The 19,702-nt window shown below is 34.4% G+C and overlaps 4 protein-coding genes across 4 annotated transcripts; 2 read left to right on the top strand and 2 right to left on the bottom strand.

Moving 5' to 3' along the window:
* The first annotated feature begins 1,465 nt into the window (after window positions 1-1,465).
* Window positions 1,466-3,395, top strand: LOC129942919 (ubiquitin fusion degradation protein 1 homolog). The gene is made up of 6 exons (XM_056052057.1): window positions 1,466-1,539; window positions 1,944-2,070; window positions 2,430-2,584; window positions 2,645-2,917; window positions 2,976-3,155; window positions 3,211-3,395. The coding sequence occupies exons 1-6, from the start codon at window positions 1,537-1,539 to the stop codon at window positions 3,373-3,375; spliced, it is 903 nt and encodes a 300-aa protein (XP_055908032.1). The 5' UTR covers window positions 1,466-1,536; the 3' UTR covers window positions 3,376-3,395.
* LOC129942920 (39S ribosomal protein L2, mitochondrial) lies at window positions 3,377-4,682 on the bottom strand. Its single transcript, XM_056052059.1, has 3 exons — window positions 4,106-4,682; window positions 3,828-4,040; window positions 3,377-3,763 (listed from the first exon to the last, which is right to left on the bottom strand). Exons 1-3 carry the CDS (start codon window positions 4,566-4,568, stop codon window positions 3,558-3,560), a joined length of 882 nt encoding a protein of 293 aa, XP_055908034.1. The 5' UTR covers window positions 4,569-4,682; the 3' UTR covers window positions 3,377-3,557.
* A 1,497-nt stretch (window positions 4,683-6,179) lies between these two features.
* Window positions 6,180-13,907, top strand: LOC129942916 (superoxide dismutase [Cu-Zn]). The gene is made up of 3 exons (XM_056052053.1): window positions 6,180-6,340; window positions 13,344-13,562; window positions 13,623-13,907. Exons 1-3 carry the CDS (start codon window positions 6,275-6,277, stop codon window positions 13,797-13,799), a joined length of 462 nt encoding a protein of 153 aa, XP_055908028.1. The 5' UTR covers window positions 6,180-6,274; the 3' UTR covers window positions 13,800-13,907.
* LOC129942915 (ATP-binding cassette sub-family F member 3) lies at window positions 13,884-17,018 on the bottom strand. Its single transcript, XM_056052052.1, has 10 exons — window positions 16,728-17,018; window positions 16,555-16,663; window positions 16,249-16,411; window positions 15,971-16,188; window positions 15,267-15,914; window positions 15,037-15,210; window positions 14,793-14,973; window positions 14,420-14,729; window positions 14,261-14,352; window positions 13,884-14,200 (listed from the first exon to the last, which is right to left on the bottom strand). Exons 1-10 carry the CDS (start codon window positions 16,798-16,800, stop codon window positions 14,048-14,050), a joined length of 2,121 nt encoding a protein of 706 aa, XP_055908027.1. The 5' UTR covers window positions 16,801-17,018; the 3' UTR covers window positions 13,884-14,047.
* Window positions 17,019-19,702: the final 2,684 nt, after the last annotated feature.

Genomic DNA, 19,702 nt, shown 5'->3' with positions numbered 1-19,702 from the left:
GAATCTATTTTTTTTTTGCAAAATTCATAAGGCTGGCTAAACACTTTTGTTAGCTTTTACACGGTCACTCAAGGGTTGTTGAGTGAGTCTGGAACATTATGCCTGTTTAAAAACGTGAATTTTTCTCCGTAACACTTCTAAAAATGTTTCATAAAAATTGAAACGATATTTTACGAATCTATATATACATAATAATGGTTTTTATACTCCATTGAAATGCGCAAATATAAGTGAAAATGTCAACCCATTTTGTGTATACTTGACACTAGAATTTTGTAATGACTTTTACTAAACAAGAGAATCTTGGATTTCGTTTAACTCACCGGGAGAGATCATAAAATATTAACTTTTTGTCTCTATAATTTCAATATACACAAATGTTCTAAAAATCCTCATAAAACGTTTGAAGTTAAAGAGATAAATTGACAAATAAATTAAGTGGAGGCTTTTATATTCCACAAAGTTTGTCTAGAAGAAGATAAATGTTTCCAAATCAGTTTTAGGCAGTAAATTATGTACTTTTTAACTAATGATATTTTTCTTTTCAAAAGTAGAAGTCTTGATTTTAATACTGGAAATATTTAATAATAAACTGTTGAGATTGAGACACAAGCTTTGAATATCAGCTGTTGTGATAGGATTTATGTCAAATTAAAAAAAAAAAAACAATTCTAAATATAACAAAATATTGTATTTTTGTAAAAAAAAAATAGTAATCAATAATATGAATTGCATTGAATACCCGAAGCTCATGCAATTTTTCCTCACTCGCATAAGTGTGTTTTTCTCTAGTCATCTCGAATTTCTTTCAAAAAGTCACTTTTCCTGCCAATATTTCAATGCACTATTGTCTTACGAAGGTAGCTCAGCAGAAAATGTAGGGGAGTAAGACCTTTTAGGTAGCTCACAGTTAAGTGGTATTCACATGAGCGCGACCAACGAACGGCAATGAATTACAAAATGTGAGTTTGAAGACATATTTCCACACAAATTCTTAACAAAACGATAGCAACATAGTTTCTATTTGATTTATGATGCATACTTTCACTTTTCAATATCATATATTAATAAATTTAAGAAAACAAATTTATTCGTGGCGAAAAAAATTGTAGTTGAACTTTATTCGCGTTCCACATTATACACACTCGCAACGAATAAAATAATCGCGAGTACTTAACCTAAAAAAATCATTCTTGGTTGGATTTCGGTGGTGAATGGTGTTTGGCTGTGGCTCCTTGCCAAACTTCATCCGCGACGAATTAAAAACTCTCATGTGAAAGAAATGTCAAAATCGACGAATATTCGTTCATTCGTTGGTCGTGCTCATGTGAATAGTGCTTTAATGTAGTCTTGGTTTTGGCGAAAATTCTTGTTGACGTGTAAGAGAGGCCTTATGTTGTTTTAAAATTATCGGTAATACAGTTTTGTTTTCTGTCCTGTCACTTGTCAAATAAACTTCAAAATCAAATATCAAAGTTTTCATTATTCATTTCTATTTATTTCTATTACTACAAAAGACAAACAAAAGGAATTATCATGGTGCGTAGAATTTAATTTTGATATATTTTTTGTATAATAAAAATATATATACAAGTAGCGTTATTCATTGAACTAATTCTCAAACAAGTATTAAAAAGTCCAAAGGAAGAATTTATGTTGAAAAAAATATTTTAAAGCTCTCGATATTTGTTCTGTCTCTGGATAGGTAAAACAATGTACCTCTACCTCTCTATGTACGATGTTTTCTAAACAATAACTTTCGAGACTTCAAAAATTTTGTTATTCGCCTATGACAAAGATGAAGTTAAGACTCGTTATAATCGTATGTTTCTCAATTAAATATCGAGGTTAAAAAGTATATTTTCAACATAAATTCAGACTTAAGATTTAAGTAATTTGACTGCATTATTCTTTTTGCTAAAACATCATTTTGATTTATTTAGTTTCAATTTGGTGGATTTAATATGATATTCCCGGATGTCGGGAGGAATTTTCAATCGTCCTACAAATGCTTCTCAGTGTCCATGCTTCCGGGAAACGAGCGACACGACGTCGAAAAGGGTGGAAAGAGTAAGATTTGTTGTTCTTTGAAATTAGTATAAAATGTGATGTAATAATTTGGGCTTCAACTGCTGATTAAAAACATTAAGCCGGCTTCAAAGACATTATTTCTTCCATAACTCTTAGTTTTAAATCGTTTAAGAAACCAAATCAATGATGATAACGATGCCATTGTAATTATCCTGAATTTTGATTTAATTATAATTTGTAGCATAATTGAGTCACACTGGTTAAGTGTTAAAAACTAAAGAAAAATAATTTTTAGTACAATAAAAATCACGAGTTCAACGGCACTAATGCCTAATGCATGATAACCTCATGCGCTATGCCTTTATACAAATCTTAAAATTATTATTATTATTATTTAGTTATAATGCCACCATCGGCGCTTGATGCGTTAACACGTCTCAATGTAGAATACCCAATGCTCTTTAAGTTGATCAACAGTAAAAAAAATAGAATTTCCCATGCTGGAGTCTTGGAATTCGTTGCAGACGAAGGAAAAGTTTATCTTCCATATTGGGTAACTATTTTACAGTTTGAATCTTTGATTTGTAATACTATAGAACATTTTGGTATGTAGATGATGGATAATTTGCTGCTAGAGGAAGGCGATATCATAACTATTGAAAGTGTATCGCTCCCGGTGGCGACGTTTTCGAAATTTCAACCTCATAACACAGACTTTTTGGACATAACCAATCCAAAAGCTGTACTAGAGAATGCTTTGAGGAACTTTGCTTGTCTAACCACTGGCGATGTAGTTGCAATAAAATACAACAAAAAAGTATATGAATTGTGTGTTCTAGAGACGAAGCCAGGAAATGCTGTCAGCATCATTGAATGTGATATGAATGTAATAAATTATTCTATTTACTTAGTCCATTTTCTTAAGAAAAACTATTTTGTTCTAGGTTGAGTTTGAGGCCCCAGTTGGGTACAAGGAGCCCAGTACATCGAAAAAAGTAGAACAACCCGAAGAAGAAACTGTTGAGAATATGGAAGAAGAAGTCAACACTTTCAGTGGTTCCGGAAATCGCTTGGATGGTAAAAAGAAGAAGGAAGCCCAATTATCGCAGCCTGTCATGAAAAAGGTAACACTTGATTCTTTACATCATGCTAAATTTAGAACATTTTGATTTCTTAAAGACCTTGCCACGAGGAATTCCTGACTATGATTATCAAAGAGATGTTATAAAATTCGATCGAAGCGTCATACCCATCAGTGATCGCGTTCCAAAAGAAGAATCAACAGCTCCTGAACCAGATGACTTCCAAGGCCAAGGGTTTTCTATGAAAAAATCAAGAAAATAAATTTGTAACTTGAAAAATTATTATCTTTTAATTTGATTCTATTTGGGGGAGAACACTTAAGTCTCGTGAAGCCTTTTATAACAAATTGATGAATTTAATTTGTATAATTTATTGCAGCAGTGGAGAACATGAATTTGGATTTTTTAACAAAAAAAAAATAAAATTTGTTTTTAAAGAATTTCTTATAAATTAAGTGTTAGTTTAATTGTTTCTTCTGGTGCTACTGGAGGTGGTTTGATTATTGACATGGGAGGCAATCTTCTAATTTTGCGACCATGTCTACCGCTTTTACGTTGCCATAAACCAGAACGAGGCCGGTTACCCATTTCTCTCATTTTCTGTGCACTGCCCACATGCTCCTTGTTGTGCTCAATATTGGAGACACGACCTGCAATTTATTAAAGTTATTCCACTTTATCTAAAGCAGTTTTTCTGAGTAGACTTAAACCTACCAACTGTAGCCATGCACGTTTTATCAAACGCATACTCCCTCTTGGAAGGTAACTGAACAACAACACGATCATCAAACTTTCTCAGAATAGTTCCAAAAGTCCCAGCAGAATGAATCAAATGGCAAGGTTGACCAGGATTCTTCTCAAGACAATGGATTCTTGTGCCTGTGGGCAAAGCTCCAAGGGGGAAAGCATCTCCTTCATTGGGGCGAACTTAAATAAAATAAGAAAAAAAACATTGTTCAATTGAAAATGTTATGTAACGATGACAAAAATACCTGGAATTCTGGGAATAAACCGAGATGTCTTTATTATGTCACCTGGCTTCATGTTTTCGGTTGCCAATATATATTTCAACTCATCGCCACATGCAACCAGTGCCACTTTGGATGTTCTACAACCGTCAACAATAACATCGACGACTCGTTCCAACTGTGGTGGGCCTTCGAGTGGTCCATCTCTCACCCACTTAACCCAGTGATATTGTTGTTTAATACCTCCACCGATGCCCTTTGCTACCAAACGTCCAGTCTCTGGATCTCGTCCGGCCAAATGGCTTATTTTCAATGGTTCGACGGTGTAGCTTTCGGTGAAATGCACAATTCGACGGAACGACTTTCCGCCTCCTGGTTTTGGTTTTTCAACTACTTTGCACTTTTCACGGCATTGAATTGCAGATGCAAGGGTTGTTCTTTGACAGAGTCGTAGGTTTTGATTGAATAAACGTGTCAAGCTATTCATTTTTTGTTTGCCCTTTGTATTTTAAAATAGTTATTGAAAATGTGGTTGTAGTTTTTATGTGAACCTTCTAAAAACGAATATGAAATGATGGGAGTCCAGATGTCAGTCACAGAATTCCGAAATTATTTTATTTGTGAATTGTCAAAAACAGATGATGTGCAGTGATGCCAAGAAATTGAAAATTATATATTCATTTAGCCATACAGACATACGTAGGGTTAGAAGCGAGTTAAAATTAAAAATAGTCGAAAATAATAAAAAATTGAATCTCCTTAAAATTAATCCAGTAAAACTGTCAATGATGCGGTTAGCTATTTCGGTTTTCAGAAAACCGGGGATGCTTAAGGCTTGCGAACAAGAAGATAATTATTAAGAAGCATGAGTGGTATAAATGTCAATCCAGGCTTGCCAACATTTTTAAACTATAATCGCATTTTATATAAACAAAAAATACCGGTCAGTTAAAAAACATCTCAAGAAAAAATTAGTAAAAAACCTCAAAAATCACATATCAATGCATATTCTAAATTAAATAATATTTTTGTTTACTAAAAAAAAATCATATAAGTGTAATTAAAAATAATAAAGACAATAAAAGAATTACATTGTTAATTAAAATAGTTAAACTAATAAATTGATTGTTAACAAATGTTTAATTCTCAATCAAGTTATTGCAACACATTTTCTTAACATGGGAATGAATCTTTAATCACAAAAGAGGCTTGTTTTTTCTTCCATTCTTGTAGGAAAAAGCTCTTTCTACAACTAAAAAAGACAAAAGACCACTAAGGCTAGGCGCACACATTGAACTTTTAGTTTCGAAAATGTTTGGTCTCTAAACTGAGCACTATAGAATTATATAAGAGGTCTTGGATTCGATCCCTTCCCATGCTATCTAAAGCCTTTTTACTATAACTGCCTCTTGCGAGGAATTGAGTAACTCTTGTCATGAAAAAGTGCTTTCTCAAATTAGCCGTTCGGATTCGGCATACTGTAGGTCCCCACCATTACTGACAACATTACTCGCACACAGGAACGGTTTTGAGTTGTAAGTCACTAGGCCCTAGGACCTAGTTTTCAACGGACTGTTGCGCCACCCAATTTATTATTTATTTATGAATAAATATTTCTTGTGCATTATTTTATTTCGTTGATTACTTTCGAAGTTGCTTATGTGCGCGATGGTTGGGCAACTAACGATCGAACTATTTGCTTTCGAAAAGGTTGCATGTGCGCACCTAGCCTAACACGAAAAAACTCCAAATCATCCTCAACTGGTGCTGTCTCAAAATATATTTCAAACCATTTAACAATTATGCAATGTACATCCAACTTTTCAAAAGATTCATGACCGAAAAATTCGAGCAGTAAATATTGCAAAACAATCGAGATTACGCAAAACTAATTTTTGTAGAGCAATTTCATTATAAAAAAAATCGCTATCCTGTCAAACTATTATTCCGCAGTTTAGAATTTAAAAAAAGATTGAAATGTGTATCACACTTTAAAATAGTGCTGCCAGAACTTTCAACAAGTTGTAAGCTTTTTTCCAAAACTTTAATTCACAATAGAAAAATGAATTATTTTCAGTCTCTCATACCTTAACCTACCATTTTGCGTTTTCATTCGTCGATATTCAATTGACGTGAGTTCGTGGTGTGATTGAATTTTGCAATAACTTTTATCCTTAATAAAAATCATAGAAAATGCCTGCTAAAGCTGTTTGCGTTATTAACGGTGATGCGAAGGGAACAATTTTCTTCGAACAAGAGGTAAGTACTTTTATATAAATAGTGTAAAATTTACATATTAATTCGGTGTAGAGAAAAAACCTTGAACTTGATAACTTTATTATCGTTGTGCCTGCATAATCATTGTAGGTAGGGACGGTGTTTTTGAATTCATTACGAGTTCTGCTTCTGAGGTGAGGCCACCTTCAACCTCTCTGTCCCCTTGGATCTTCATTTTCATGTTATGTTAAAGGATAATTAAGTAATATCTAAACAAACTGCAGAATGTCGCAAACACGAAGGTATACTTCCTAAAAACTTATTATTTTGTGTCGTTATCTATACTTAACTATATTCCATTTTCAATTTCAATATTCAATTGTGAAACCGGTGAATGATTCTTAAAAATTGATTGTCATTCCGTTCTTATCACCAGGGTTGCAATGAAACTTCTGGAATGTCTTGAAATTATCTTTCTTCCATTAATCAAACTTTTATATCTTTAATTATATAACAAAACAAAAAATTAGTCTGAATTATTTTGTTTTTAACTAAGATGTTGATGTTACGCTTAGCTTAAATTTATTTACTTAGTAACAAAATATTGTAAAAAATATAAATCTATACCTATGAAGGCGATGAACGATTTTATTTGGTGCGTATGTAGATATCTCCATATATGTATATAGGTACTTATACGAATTTATTAGTGTGGATGTCACTACACAAGTTTGTAATGATTGGTTTCAGTGGTTTTAGTAGGGTAGGGTAGGTAAACCATTATTCGGCCACTTAAACTGCATTTTGAATTTGAAGTGATAGATGAATTGCTATTTCCCTAAATTGTAATCTACAGTAAGGTTTAAAACTTTCCCAATTGTGAAAGAAATTCAAATTTCCATAAAAATATAAACCCAAAATTGCTCTTTAATAATTTTATTTTATTTTTTTATATATTAGATACAAAATTAAACGCAATAATGAAAAAAAAAACAGTTACAATTTCGTTGCGTATTTTAAATCAAGAAATTATATTGGACCACTTTTGCACCGTTTTAGAAAAAATAAATTTAAGACCCCTTAATATTTAGTCCAAAAACCTTTTGCCTGTTTTACTGCTGCCAATCACCTTGATATACTTTTAACGAGTTTTTCGCAATATTTAGCAGAATGATTACCCCATAGATCTTGAACCCTTTCTCACAGTACTTTGATTGAAGATGGTGGTGATTAATAATTGTTTAACAAACTCTTTTTTAAGTGTGACCACAAATTTTCTATCGGATTTACGTCTGAACCATTCCAGTACCTGAAAGTCTTGATTTTCTAACCATTCCTTAACAATCTTCGCAGTGCGTTTGGGGTCGTTGTCATGTTGGAAAGTTATTTCGTTATATATTTTCTATAGTTTCAGTAAAATTATTTTTTAAAATGTCACGATACATTTTTTTCTTCATGATACCATCAATTTTCCGAAAAGAACCTATTCCATAAACAGTCATACAGCCCCACATTTCGACATTGCCCCCAACCCCATTCTTAACAGTTTGTATATAATCATTGACATTTATTTTCTCTCTTCCAATTCCATCTGTACAGTATCTGTTAATTTTTGTTTCTTCTGACAATATGACACGACTCCAATCATCATCTGTCTAGGACGCATACCTTCTTACAACTCAAGTCGAGCTTTTATATTTTTCTTTGAAAGCAAAGGTTTCTTTTTTTTTCTCTAAGGCTCTGAAGCCGACCAAATGTAGGGCTCGTCGCACTGTCCACTTGCTTACTTTTTTGCCAGTAGTTCTGCGAACTAGGGCTGCTCGATTTGAAGCCGTAGTTGCTTCTCCTGTAGCAAGATATCTGACAACATGTCGAGTATCGGTAGCGTTTTGTACTCTTTGTCTTCCTCCAACATTCTTTTTCAGTTCTCTTTTAAACTTTCTTCTTATTCTCTGCACAGCGCTTTTGCTTACTTTCAACGCTTTCAACGTTTGGCCAATTTTTCTTACGGAATCTCCTCCCTTTAACTTATTCAATATGCTTTCATTAAAAAATTTTGTAAATGGTTTCATTATCTCAGTTAGTCACAATTGTTTAAATTTTATTGAATAAAACAACTGATAACTGAATTTTAGACTACACTTATAAAATAAAAACTAAATTTTATAGAGAAACAACCAGTTTTGGCTAAGTACTATACTGAAATGGCTTTCTAAGCATGATCGTTGCATAACTGTCCCAATGTAATGCTGTCTTTTTTTTCGCGGATTTCTGATTTTTGTTACTGTACCATTCATGATGTAAGTAATTACAACAATAATTGAAATCCTTAATATACAAAAACAAAAATAATGGAACGTATCAAAATAAAAACCCTTGACTTGGGACAATTTTGCGCCTTACTGTATATCTACCAACAAAAAAGAAATTAAGTAGGTATGGCAGGTCAATTCCGAGGGTTGCTCATTTGAGAAGTTGAAAAAATCTAAACTTATTAACTTTAGTTCAAATCGGAAGTTAAAAACGTCAACTTTGAATAAACGAAAAGAAAATACCGAATGGAAAGTACAAACCAGATTTAGAAAAAATAATAATATAAACGATGCCGCTATCCATATCTTATGGAATGATCACATATTCAACATAGCAAAAAACGCTGCTAGGTGTTTAGGATTTCTCCAACGCTGAGGAAATTTGTAAACCCTTCTAATTTGGCTGTAATTTACAAAGCCTTCATTCATCCAAAACTTGAATATAACTGAATTATTTGGGCAGGTGACCCCTAAAACAAGTTGAAATCTTTTAGATGGGATCCAAAATAGAGCTTTGAAAATGATAGGCGTTATTTACATCTCTCGAACATCGCCACAAAGTTTCATGCCTTTCGTGGTTTTACAGATATTTCTACAAACAATATTCTGTCAAATTAGCCAGTTGCATTCCCCCCTCAAAAAATTCAGTCGCAATACTCGCACTTCCAGGAATGCTCATCAGTCTTACCCTTTAGCTCAATTTCTGAACTCGTGTTTTTCACTCCCATTCTAATATTCAAAATTTTAAGACCAATGCGCACCCCTTAAATCCTCCCCTATTTTTCTAACATTCGCACTGTGTTTAACCGTAAACATGTTAAGGGTATTAAAAACCCCTTAACAGTAATATACATTTCGTAACTATTTTCAACTCTCATATCAATTGCAAGTAATTAGTAATTGTCATTTTTACATTACAAATACACGTAAATATCATTCAAAAAAATATTAATTTCAATTACTTGTAAATGTTATTAAAAATGTAGTTAGTTCTTGAGGGAAAGCACTTTTAAATTGCAGTCAAGGTAATTCATTTCTAATTTATTTATTAATTCAAATCACACACAAGAACTTAGTATTCCTGAAAAGTAATTTATATTATTGCGTTAAATGTAATTGACAAAAATAGTATCGAATTACATTTGTATGTAATTATTATTGGAAAAACTAATCATTCCTTAATTAAGGTGGCTCTACAGTCCTGTGTGAACTAAGGCCTCACCCAACATACTTCTCCATCTAGCTCGGTCCCTAGCTATATAAGACCCTTATCATCCCGTCCTGCTATACAGTGCAGAAGCATGGACAATGTCAAAAGCGGATGAAAGTTCTTCGGGTGATCTACGGTCCCGTATGCATCAAAGGGGTATGGATTCGAAGACTTTCCGGGCCGGAGCATTGGTTTCCATGCGCTCTACGTGACCCAGCCATCTTAGTCGTTGGACTTACCCTCTTTTTTTTTTTTAAATTCATTTTTATTAATTCATTCTTAAACCTATCTTAAAGCTAGACAAAAATTCATAAAACTAGCCTAACTATCCATAACTTACAACTAACTTAATGGTCCCATACGGACACTCTAAGTTAAACTATAACACTTAAAACTAATGCCTTTCGGCCCTAAGATCTATTTTAACTTCAATTCAATTTTATTTATTATTGTATTAATTAGAAAATTTAAAAAAAAAACTAATATCAATATCCTTTTTATTTTTGCTTAAAAACTACTTAAAATAAGGTCCCTAGTGTAAAACTTAAAACTAACTTAAACTACCTATTCTACCTATAAACTACTTAAAACTAGAACAACCACAGCAGCAAATCCAACGTTTTTTGTTTTTATATTTTACTGTCTTTTTTTGATGTTTTTTTTTTTTTTTAATTTTGTTTGTTTTTTTATATTCCATGTTTTTTTTTTTTGATTTTTCTTCATTTTTTTTTTGTTTTTTTTTTTAAATTTTTTTTGTATTTTTTTCTGCCACCATGCCTATTCTACTTAAAACTAAACCCTAAAACTATAAAACAAGTATGTAAGCCGGCCAAGGCTTAAACCCCATCCCGACAACCCACTATCAAGTGCCGATTGAAGCCACCAAAACTGATTCTCCTGCTTCACCCTATCAGTTCGGTCCCGTTCGGACACAGCCCTACTGAACCGAAGGATCTCTGCTCCACCTTGTGCCATGACGTCCCGATTGTACAGGAGTGGCCTATCCACGGTTCTTCGTCTGACGTGGTAGATTAACGGAACTGCCAATCTATCCTGTATCAGACCGCATGCCTCTGGTGGAATAAAGCCGCTCAAGCGTGCACTTTCAAAATACTCGTCGTTCGGATAGAACGCCCCGAAAATTAAATTGTTGGTCGAAGACATAGCTCTTGCAAATTGTCAATTCTGTTGATTCGAGCCCCGTTGTATAGGACCTCGTTGGAATAGTAATGCACATAAGAAGACTCGGCTGTTCGATATAAGCCGGTACAGCGTCGTAAACAGTGCGCTCGAACACCCGAAACTTCTCCATCTGGGAAGGGGCAACGCTGAACCACACAGGACAGCCATAAACGATCATTGGCCGTATGAGGGCCATGTAGCAAATTACCTTCAATCTGGGGTCAAGCCGACTGCTAAAAAACAGCCGTTTCGTTAGAGCGAAGGCTCCTCTGGCCCTGGTCAGAGCAGCATTTATATGTCTGTCGAAATATAAATACTGATCTAACCAGATACCGAGGTACTTCACTAGACTTTTGCTCGCTAATGGCTGCCCATGAAGATCAACGATGACCATCTTGCGCCAGTTCTTGGACGTATCCCTCGTGGCCCTAGCCAACGGAGTCCGGAACAGAATTGTCTCCGACTTCTGGACAGGACTTACCCTCTTAGTCCATGCTTCTGCACCGTATAGCAGGACGGGGATAATAAGGGTCTTATATAGCAACACTTTGATCCCTCCAGAGAGGACCGCTCAAGCGTTATTCTGCGTTTGATCTCAGCGCTGGTGTTGTTTTCTGCGTTTACTGCGGAGCCTAGGTAGGCGAGGTCCTTGACTACCTCAAAGTTACGTCTGTCGATGGTGACGTTTTGACCAAGCAGTCGGTATTGTATGTCCTTTCTTGACGACAGGATGTACTTTGTTTTGCCCTTATTAACCGTTAAACCCATTTTTGCCGCCTCTGCCTAAATACCCACAAAAGCCTCATTGACATCACGCTGAGTTCTTCCGATTATGTCAATGTCATCAGCATATGCTAGTAATTGGACAGACTTTTGAAAGATAGTGCCTCTAGAGTTGACGTGTGAGCTCTGCACTATTCTTTAAAGCACGATGTTAAAAAAATCGCATGACAGCGCATCACCTTGTCTAAAACCTTTTTTGACATCGAAAGGATATGTTAGTTGTTTCCAACCTTTATGGAGCAGCGTGAATTCTCCATGGTCATCCTGCACAAACGGACGAGTTTGGCCAAAACTAGACATGGCTCTATACAGCTCGTCCCTGTAGATGCTGTCATATGCGGCCTTGAAATCGATGAAAAGATGGTGGGTTTTTTCCAGGATCTGCAGTAATGTGAATATTTAATCGACTGTGGACTTTCCTGGTAGACTGATTCCTCTATAGTTGGTGCAGTTTAGAGGGTCTCCTTTTTTCTTCGACCGCACGCTTCTCATGCCCTCTGTTTTTCTTACTGAGAAGTCGGTGTTCCTCTCGCCTCATGAACAGCTCTCGGCCTTTGATGCAGCGCCGCTTTGTGCCTGTTGTTTGGCGGCATTTGCCTGCCGAAATTCCTTATCAATCCTGGGGTTCCTTGTTGGTGGCTGCTTGAAACCCAGCACATCAGAGGCACATAAGTTTTTTCACTTTTATATAATTAAGTTGCAAATAATTGAAGAATTACAAATAATTGTATAATATTTTGAATACAAATTCCCAAGTTATGTTCAACATTACCTGGAAATAATCGGCCTAAATATTGACAATTCAATGTTGCATTTTTAAGCTACGATAAATAAAATGTTGTGTTATTGTTTTCGTATGCTATCTTTAAGATTAAAATTCATTATATCATAATTTAATACAAAAATTGAGTAAAAATATGCACAAAGCACATAGATAAGCTTTTGTGAAGTGGACAAAAATACCAAATGTTGAGTAGAAGAATGCAATAGAGGTTTCTATTTTCATTTAAAGTTCAAAAAGATCAAAAAGCGTTTTTTCAACTTTTCCTAGCCTTTCACAACCCAAATTGAAATGTTGTGACGTGATATTAATTTGTCTTCTTCAACATGTCTCTCCGCACCCCAAAGCGTTAAGCTTGCTTGTCATCCATCCAGCGAAAGTATGATCTACCACGCTGTCCATTGTACTATAATACTGTTCTTAATATAATAAACCTTTTTTATTCGAAAATAATGACATATCAACTTGATAGCTATTTAAAATTTAGAAACAAAATTGCTTTCAACAAAATAAATTATATCCAAATAAATAACAACATTTGAGTATTATTGTTGCATCAGCTTCATTAAGTTGAGCTTTTTACGTATCGTAACACATTCATATTAATAATCAGGCCCGTATTATGAATTACGAAACAAGACCACACAAATATGAAGTAGATTTACATATTTGATAAGTGCTCAAGGGTTTGCTCGTAAACCTTATTGTAGATATTTTACTTATATTTTATATATAATTAGTTTTATTTATGATGGAATTTTTTTTTTATGTATACAGAACGAAAATGCACCCGTTACTGTGACTGGAGAAGTAACAGGTCTTTCCAAGGGAGAGCACGGCTTCCACGTTCATGAATTTGGAGACAATACAAATGGTTGCACTTCAGCTGGCCCACATTTCAATCCTCACGGAAAGGAACATGGAGCACCTGTTGATGCCAACAGACATCTTGGCGATTTGGGAAATATTGTAGCCTCAGGAAGTGGCCCAACAAAGGTTGTTATCTCACGACCTTTTTATTTGTATTTACATACTTAACAAATTATATCTTTGCAGGTTGAAATCACAGACAAGTTGATTACTTTATTCGGAGCGAACAGTATTATTGGAAGGACTGTTGTCGTCCACGCTGATCCCGATGATTTGGGAAAAGGAGGACACGAATTGAGCAAGTCAACTGGCAATGCTGGTGCACGAATTGGATGTGGTGTAATTGGAATAACTAAAGCTTAAATATACCCTTAAATAAACTGGAATTCAATGTTGGTTTTAAATGTATAAAAAAATTATTATATGGCTTAATAAGAAAATAAACAATTTTTCCTTTGGGATATAAAGGTATATTTTTGTTATTTGTTTTTTGTCACCATGTTGTTCGTTAAGAATTTAGGTTTTTAACAGACCTGATTTCTTATAACTTGTAAGTGTCTGAGGGCGTTTTTGTATAATATCATGATATTTTGTGAAATTAAATTAAAGCTTTAGCTGTTCTCCTCAATCTCCTTGTACACCTCACGTTTGTATTCGTCTAGACCTCCTTCAATGGCTCGGACAGTTCGATTGCCGCATACCCAAAGCTCTTTGCAAACAACTTTAATTAATCTTTCGTCGTGGGAAACTAAAATAACTCCACCCTAAAAAAGAAACTCTTGATGAATTGCATTTTTTAAAAAAATAGAAAAATGACAACGCACCGCAAATGTATTAATAGCTTTTCCAAGGGCATCAATTGTCTCAATGTCCAAATGATTTGTAGGTTCATCAAGGACCAGGAAGTTTGGTTGAGCTATAATTTAATAATTAGGAATTTACTGGTTTGTGTAAAATGACCATCTTTTAAACTATCAACTTACCCATGCACATTTTTGCGAGAGCAACTCTAGATTTTTGACCTCCAGACAAACTTGCTATGCTCTGCAGGGCCAAGGTACCGGAAATTCCAAAACTACCGAGTTGTCTTCGATATTCTTCATCTGGTTTTCCTGGGAAAAGTTCTTCCAACACACCAACGCATGTAACATTCATATTCAAGTGATCGACGTGATGTTGAGCGAAGTAGCCTATTCTCAGACCCCTATGCATAACAATGTTTCCATGGATCGTACTCAACTGACCGACAATTATCTTCAAGAGCGTTGATTTACCAGCACCGTTTTCGCCCACCTTAAAAATGTGCAAAATATGTCAGTGGATTGAATTCGAGACGAGGAATTTTTAAAAACTTACAATACAAATTCGGGAATCGGAGTTTGCAGACAGATTAACGTTTGAAAAAACTGGAAGAGCATCGTTTTCATTGTAACGAAATTGGATATCGGACATAGCCAAGACGGGCGGATTAAGTGGATCAACTTCTGGGAATTTCAGCTTAACTTCTACCTCTTTTTCGACGGGTTTCAACTCAGGTCTATGAGTAAAAAGTGAATATAAATACATAGCTTTTGCATAAATCAGAGTCTTGAAGACTTACAGTTTTTCAAGCATTTTAATTTTGGATTGTACCGAAGAAGCTCTGTTGGCGTTGTAACGGAATCTGTCAATAAACTCTTGAACATGGGACCTGTGTGCCATTTGAGCTTCGTACTCCCTTCTCTGTGCCTTCAACTTTTCGTTTTTAGTTTTTTCAAATTGCTCATAGTTGCCCCTTGGGAAAAAATTAGCAGATAAGCATTTACCTCGTAATTTTTCTTAGAAACTTACTTATAAACATCAAGAATTTGGGAATGCAAATGAATTATGTCCGTTGGCACAACATCTAGGAAGTTACGATCGTGAGAAACTACAAGCAGAGTCGTCGGCCACGTTTGTAGATAATTCTCAAGCCAGATAATCGCCTTAATGTCCAACATGTTAGTCGGTTCATCAAGTAACAAGAGGTCTGGTCGAGAAAACAGAGCACGAGCCAGAGCCAGCCTCATTCTCCAGCCACCAGAGAATGACTTTGTAGGATTACTTTGCATTTCAGTGGTGAAGCCCAAACCCTTGAGGATAACCGATGCCTTGGAAACGGCTTTGTCAGCCTCGATGTTTTGCAACTGAATGTAGACTTCACTTAATTCCGCACTTAGTCCCGCATCCTGAGTTCCATTGTTCAGCTCGGCGAGGATTTCCTTCTCTCTCTTCAGCAACCTGGTACGTTCGAAGTCGCATTCAAGCACACTGTCCACTGCCGGAGTGTCGTCACCAACTACTTCCTGCTCGACGTGCAGTACCGAAATATGACTTGGAATGGCCAATTGGCGGTCAGATATCATACGCAATAGAGTGGTTTTACCCAGACCATTACGGCCAACCAAACCATACCTCCTGCCAAATGAAAGCAGAATGTCGGCATTCTGAAGGAGAACTCTGAAGAGAAAATATTTACAAAAAAATCTTGACCAATTTTCCTATATTTTGCTTACTTATCGCCAAAAGCTAAATCAAAGTTTTCGATTTTGATATCCATAGAACGGTTGGTGCCTTTCTGTTCCATTTTATTGCTCTTTTTGCTGATAACCTGCGACGCCGTTGCTGTCTGCAATTTGACCTGAGTTGGCTGGACAGTTCTGTTGTCTAATCTCTTTTCCAGTTTTTGCTGCAATTTGGCTTCGGCCTTCTCCAATTTTTTTGTGTCGACTTTCTGTTAAGCAAATTCATGATCAGCAAATGCCCTGTTGCAGGAAGCTCGAAGACAACTTACATTTCCGGCATCCTTGTTGACGACCCATATACTTTGAACGTCCTTGTCGGTGGCTTCCATGGTGGCTGCCATTTCAGCTATGTTCACCGGGGCATTAAGTACCTTCTTCGTTTCATGGGAGGATTTCAATTTGATGATATTGAAGAACTGATGGCAAAGATCTCTGTAAAATGGGAACTCATTCATGTTTTTCTTTTAAAGTTTTTCTATTTAAGTAAAATCGCAATTTCACAAGTGAGAACAAAAAACAATCCCGCCGCCTTGCCTTTGCCGCGCCACACAATTTTGCTAAAATGTTTACTTTACCTGATATTGTCTTCAGTTTTTTCTGCATTTATGCTCTGCAAAATGTCTCCAACTGCTTCGTAGATATCATCACAGCTTTCGAAATCGTCCAGGCTGCCGCACAGCACACCTAAAATAGTTTTAGGATCAAAGTTTTGAGCATTTAGATTTGAAATTTGTTAAATTTTGCTTGCCCTCGACGTAGTCTTTCAACTCATCGTCCATTGCGGGAAATTCTCGTCGCAGAATTCCAGTGAAAGCACTCATCTTTGTAGTTTAGTTTATTAATGGAATTATTGAGGTAATAATGCGAGATTTTGGCTGATTTCGTCAATATTGTTTAATTAATTAACTAAAATGTGACAGAATTAAGAAATTAAATTCCAATCAACACCTGTGAATGGATTTTTGGTTGGGGTTGAGTCTTTCTTTCGGTTCGTGACTGCTGACTTGACTTCCCTGCTGCTGGACTGCTCTACTGTAGCTGTGTGGCTCATGCGGTTGGTATAATCTTTGACATCTGTCAAATCAAGGGATATTCTGTAATAGGGTAGAGCACACTTTGTGCGTAGTAAACTTTCTTTTGATCTACACGATGAGGTTTTCCCTGCACGACTTATATTAATAGGTAAGTTGTTCTTGGTTATTGTTGAAATATTAATTATTACTTGTATCTTTGTATATATATTTGAATAGTACTATCATGAAGAAGGAACGCTCGACCTGACATCTTTTTCCGCCTTCCTAAACAATTCGTTCCACATGTTTTCAATGTGGAATGTATTGGGGTGGGGGCAAAAATGAGTGAGAATTCCAATATTAAATAATAAATTTCCAGATTATTAAAAAAACAGAAGATAAAGAAGAATGTATACAAATTCAGCGAAAGTTCGAGGGAGTCAATGAAAATACATTTTTGTTATAATTTATTATTTATATTTTGTATAATTTGTTATTTTGATTATTTGATTGGTTGATTGGCAATGAAATCATTTTAAAAAACACACAGGACACAAAATAGAAGAAAAATTAGAATATAAACTTTTAGTGGTTGCCAATTAGAAAAATTAAGGTTTTCCCTATTTTTTCGAATCATTTTCAAATGAGACAAATATTTTTAAACCATGCTAATAATAGTGCGAACATATTTAACTTAACATTGGAAGTTATTGTAATGGGTCCGATTTATCAAATTGAAAATGTTGACATTTCTCGACGTTTCAAGGTCTCTAGAGTCGAAATAAAAGATTTTTAGAGAGTTGTCTATGCTTGCGTGTGTACGTTCGCGTGCATACATAGATTCTCATTTTTTCGTCCATAGCTTTAGAACCAGTAGAGATATGGACTTGAAATTAATTTTGTTATACAGATAGTAATGTAGAAAGATGCAAAAAGGGCTCTCAAGAAAATTGCGTGGGTGGTTTTTTTTGACATATTAATTGAAAAAAGGGTAAATATTTTGGTAAACCCTAGAAGAAATATATTTTTTTTTAAAAAATCCAATAAAGTTTTTTTATTAATCAAAAAATCTGAAAAACAAAATATTGTTCGCCTAGAAAATTATACGAACAAAAAATGATTTCATCTCCAAAACAATTTTATGTAACGAAAAATAACGTTTTTGACATCTAGTAAAATTATGAGAAAAATTTAATTGACAGTTTTTGTACAAAATATAAAAAAAAACAATACTAGTACTTGGTAAAAATGTACTTTTACCTCAAATACATTTTCAAAAATTAAAAACATTTGCGACATTTACCTAATTTTTATTAAAATCCAACAGATAAGTAATTAATCGGAATGGGAAGTTATCAGTGTGGGTTGCGTCCCAGCTGCTATATTGAAAATATACTTATGTTTAAATAACAGCTTTAATGGTCACTTATTTAAAAACTCTTTTAAGTTAATTTGATGTTAGCACCATAGAAATAAATCAATAGTAATGGAGGTGAAAATTAAAATTGACAAAGATTTAGTTCTTCAATGTTAAGGTTTCTTTATCTTTATGTCTTAACTAAATTCCTTAAAATTTGAATGTCATTTTTGTAACGTGATTACTTAAATAACTAATTACACCTGACAAACCAAAACCATTTTCCCTTTTTCCTAAGAACGCAAGAAGCAAGAAGAAGATAGTGTAGTAATCTTTAGCCATTTGTCCGTTTTTTAAAACAACCAAAATAAGGGTGAGAAGAATAGTAGGTTCATTAACTAATTTTGTTACCTTTTTGGTTTAATACATTATTAATTTAACAAAATTATTCCCTAGAAACTTCCCTACATTTTTGTCAACGCAACAACCTGCCAACCTAAACACATACTGTCGTACTTATTCATGTACCTATTTTAACTCCAAAAGAATAAATATAGAAAATATGTTTTAGAATATATAAACATGCATAAATTCTCATTTTTTTTTATATGTTTGTATGACATCACAGAGTCAACGCGTTGGCCCTAAGTTGATTGTTTAATTCTAGCTTGAGTCATGACTTAACTCCAATTACGAAACGAATTAAGTCCTTACAATTCAGCTAAGTACACACCAACCTCCTTAATATCTACTTTTCTACACCTACCTACCCACTCACTACCCACGTTACAATAAAAAAAAAAAAAAAAATTAAAAAATACCTACATCGAATGAATTTGCTATAGAAAAATTCAAAATATGGCAACGTAGCATTGTATCAAAACTTAAATTTGAAAACGTTGCTTTTAAATTTTCAGATTTCACAAAAATAGAAAATCTAAAATCAAATGAATACAATTTTCTGCTAACAAATCTAAAAAACATACAACAAAATGTATTGTATATGCATATCTTCTATACATTGATAGGTATGAATAAAACAAATATCAGGTAACGTTGGCAACGACTGATTTTTGTTTACATTTGAGTAATTTATTTTATTTATTTATTTCAATATTTTTATACTTCCAGTCGCTCTTAGATTCCACACTTAATTTTCGTACAGGCAGCGCCCCCATGGTCCGCCTTTCGTACCAAAATTTTGTGTTCCATAATAGTACTATTCAAATTAATATACAAGGCTTGTATGTGTACTGTAAGTACAAGATGGCGAAAAATGAATCTTTGTTTTGGAAGATATTATAATTTTCACAATTGTTTAAATTTTGTTGATTAGAATAAGAGACAAGCAAT

The sequence above is a fragment of the Eupeodes corollae genome, chromosome 1 (assembly GCF_945859685.1).
Source record: "Eupeodes corollae chromosome 1, idEupCoro1.1, whole genome shotgun sequence".
Classification (NCBI taxonomy): domain Eukaryota; kingdom Metazoa; phylum Arthropoda; class Insecta; order Diptera; family Syrphidae; genus Eupeodes; species Eupeodes corollae.
This window is presented reverse-complemented; position numbering and strand designations above follow the sequence as displayed.

What these genes read in the sequence shown, in the direction of transcription:
- LOC129942916 (XM_056052053.1), top strand. Translation starts at nt 6,275, where the DNA reads ATGCCTGCTAAAGCTGTTTGCGTTATTAACGGTGATGCGAAGGGAACA. An exon ending in CAATTTTCTTCGAACAAGAG is followed by an intron (nt 6,341 to 13,343) that starts GTAAGTACTTTT and finishes TTATGTATACAG; the next exon opens with AACGAAAATGCACCCGTTAC. An exon ending in CAGGAAGTGGCCCAACAAAG is followed by an intron (nt 13,563 to 13,622) that starts GTTGTTATCTCA and finishes ATATCTTTGCAG; the next exon opens with GTTGAAATCACAGACAAGTT.
- LOC129942919 (XM_056052057.1), top strand. An exon ending in AAGTTTATCTTCCATATTGG is followed by an intron (nt 2,585 to 2,644) that starts GTAACTATTTTA and finishes TTTGGTATGTAG; the next exon opens with ATGATGGATAATTTGCTGCT. An exon ending in CGCAGCCTGTCATGAAAAAG is followed by an intron (nt 3,156 to 3,210) that starts GTAACACTTGAT and finishes GATTTCTTAAAG; the next exon opens with ACCTTGCCACGAGGAATTCC.
- LOC129942920 (XM_056052059.1), bottom strand. Translation starts at nt 4,568, where the DNA reads ATGAATAGCTTGACACGTTTATTCAATCAAAACCTACGACTCTGTCAA. An exon ending in GTTTATTCCCAGAATTCCAG is followed by an intron (nt 4,041 to 4,105) that starts GTATTTTTGTCA and finishes ATTTTATTTAAG; the next exon opens with TTCGCCCCAATGAAGGAGAT. An exon ending in AACGTGCATGGCTACAGTTG is followed by an intron (nt 3,764 to 3,827) that starts GTAGGTTTAAGT and finishes AATAAATTGCAG; the next exon opens with GTCGTGTCTCCAATATTGAG.
- LOC129942915 (XM_056052052.1), bottom strand. Translation starts at nt 16,800, where the DNA reads ATGAGTGCTTTCACTGGAATTCTGCGACGAGAATTTCCCGCAATGGAC. An exon ending in ATTAAAATGCTTGAAAAACT is followed by an intron (nt 14,974 to 15,036) that starts GTAAGTCTTCAA and finishes TTTTACTCATAG; the next exon opens with ACCTGAGTTGAAACCCGTCG. An exon ending in AAGCTATTAATACATTTGCG is followed by an intron (nt 14,201 to 14,260) that starts GTGCGTTGTCAT and finishes TTTCTTTTTTAG; the next exon opens with GGTGGAGTTATTTTAGTTTC.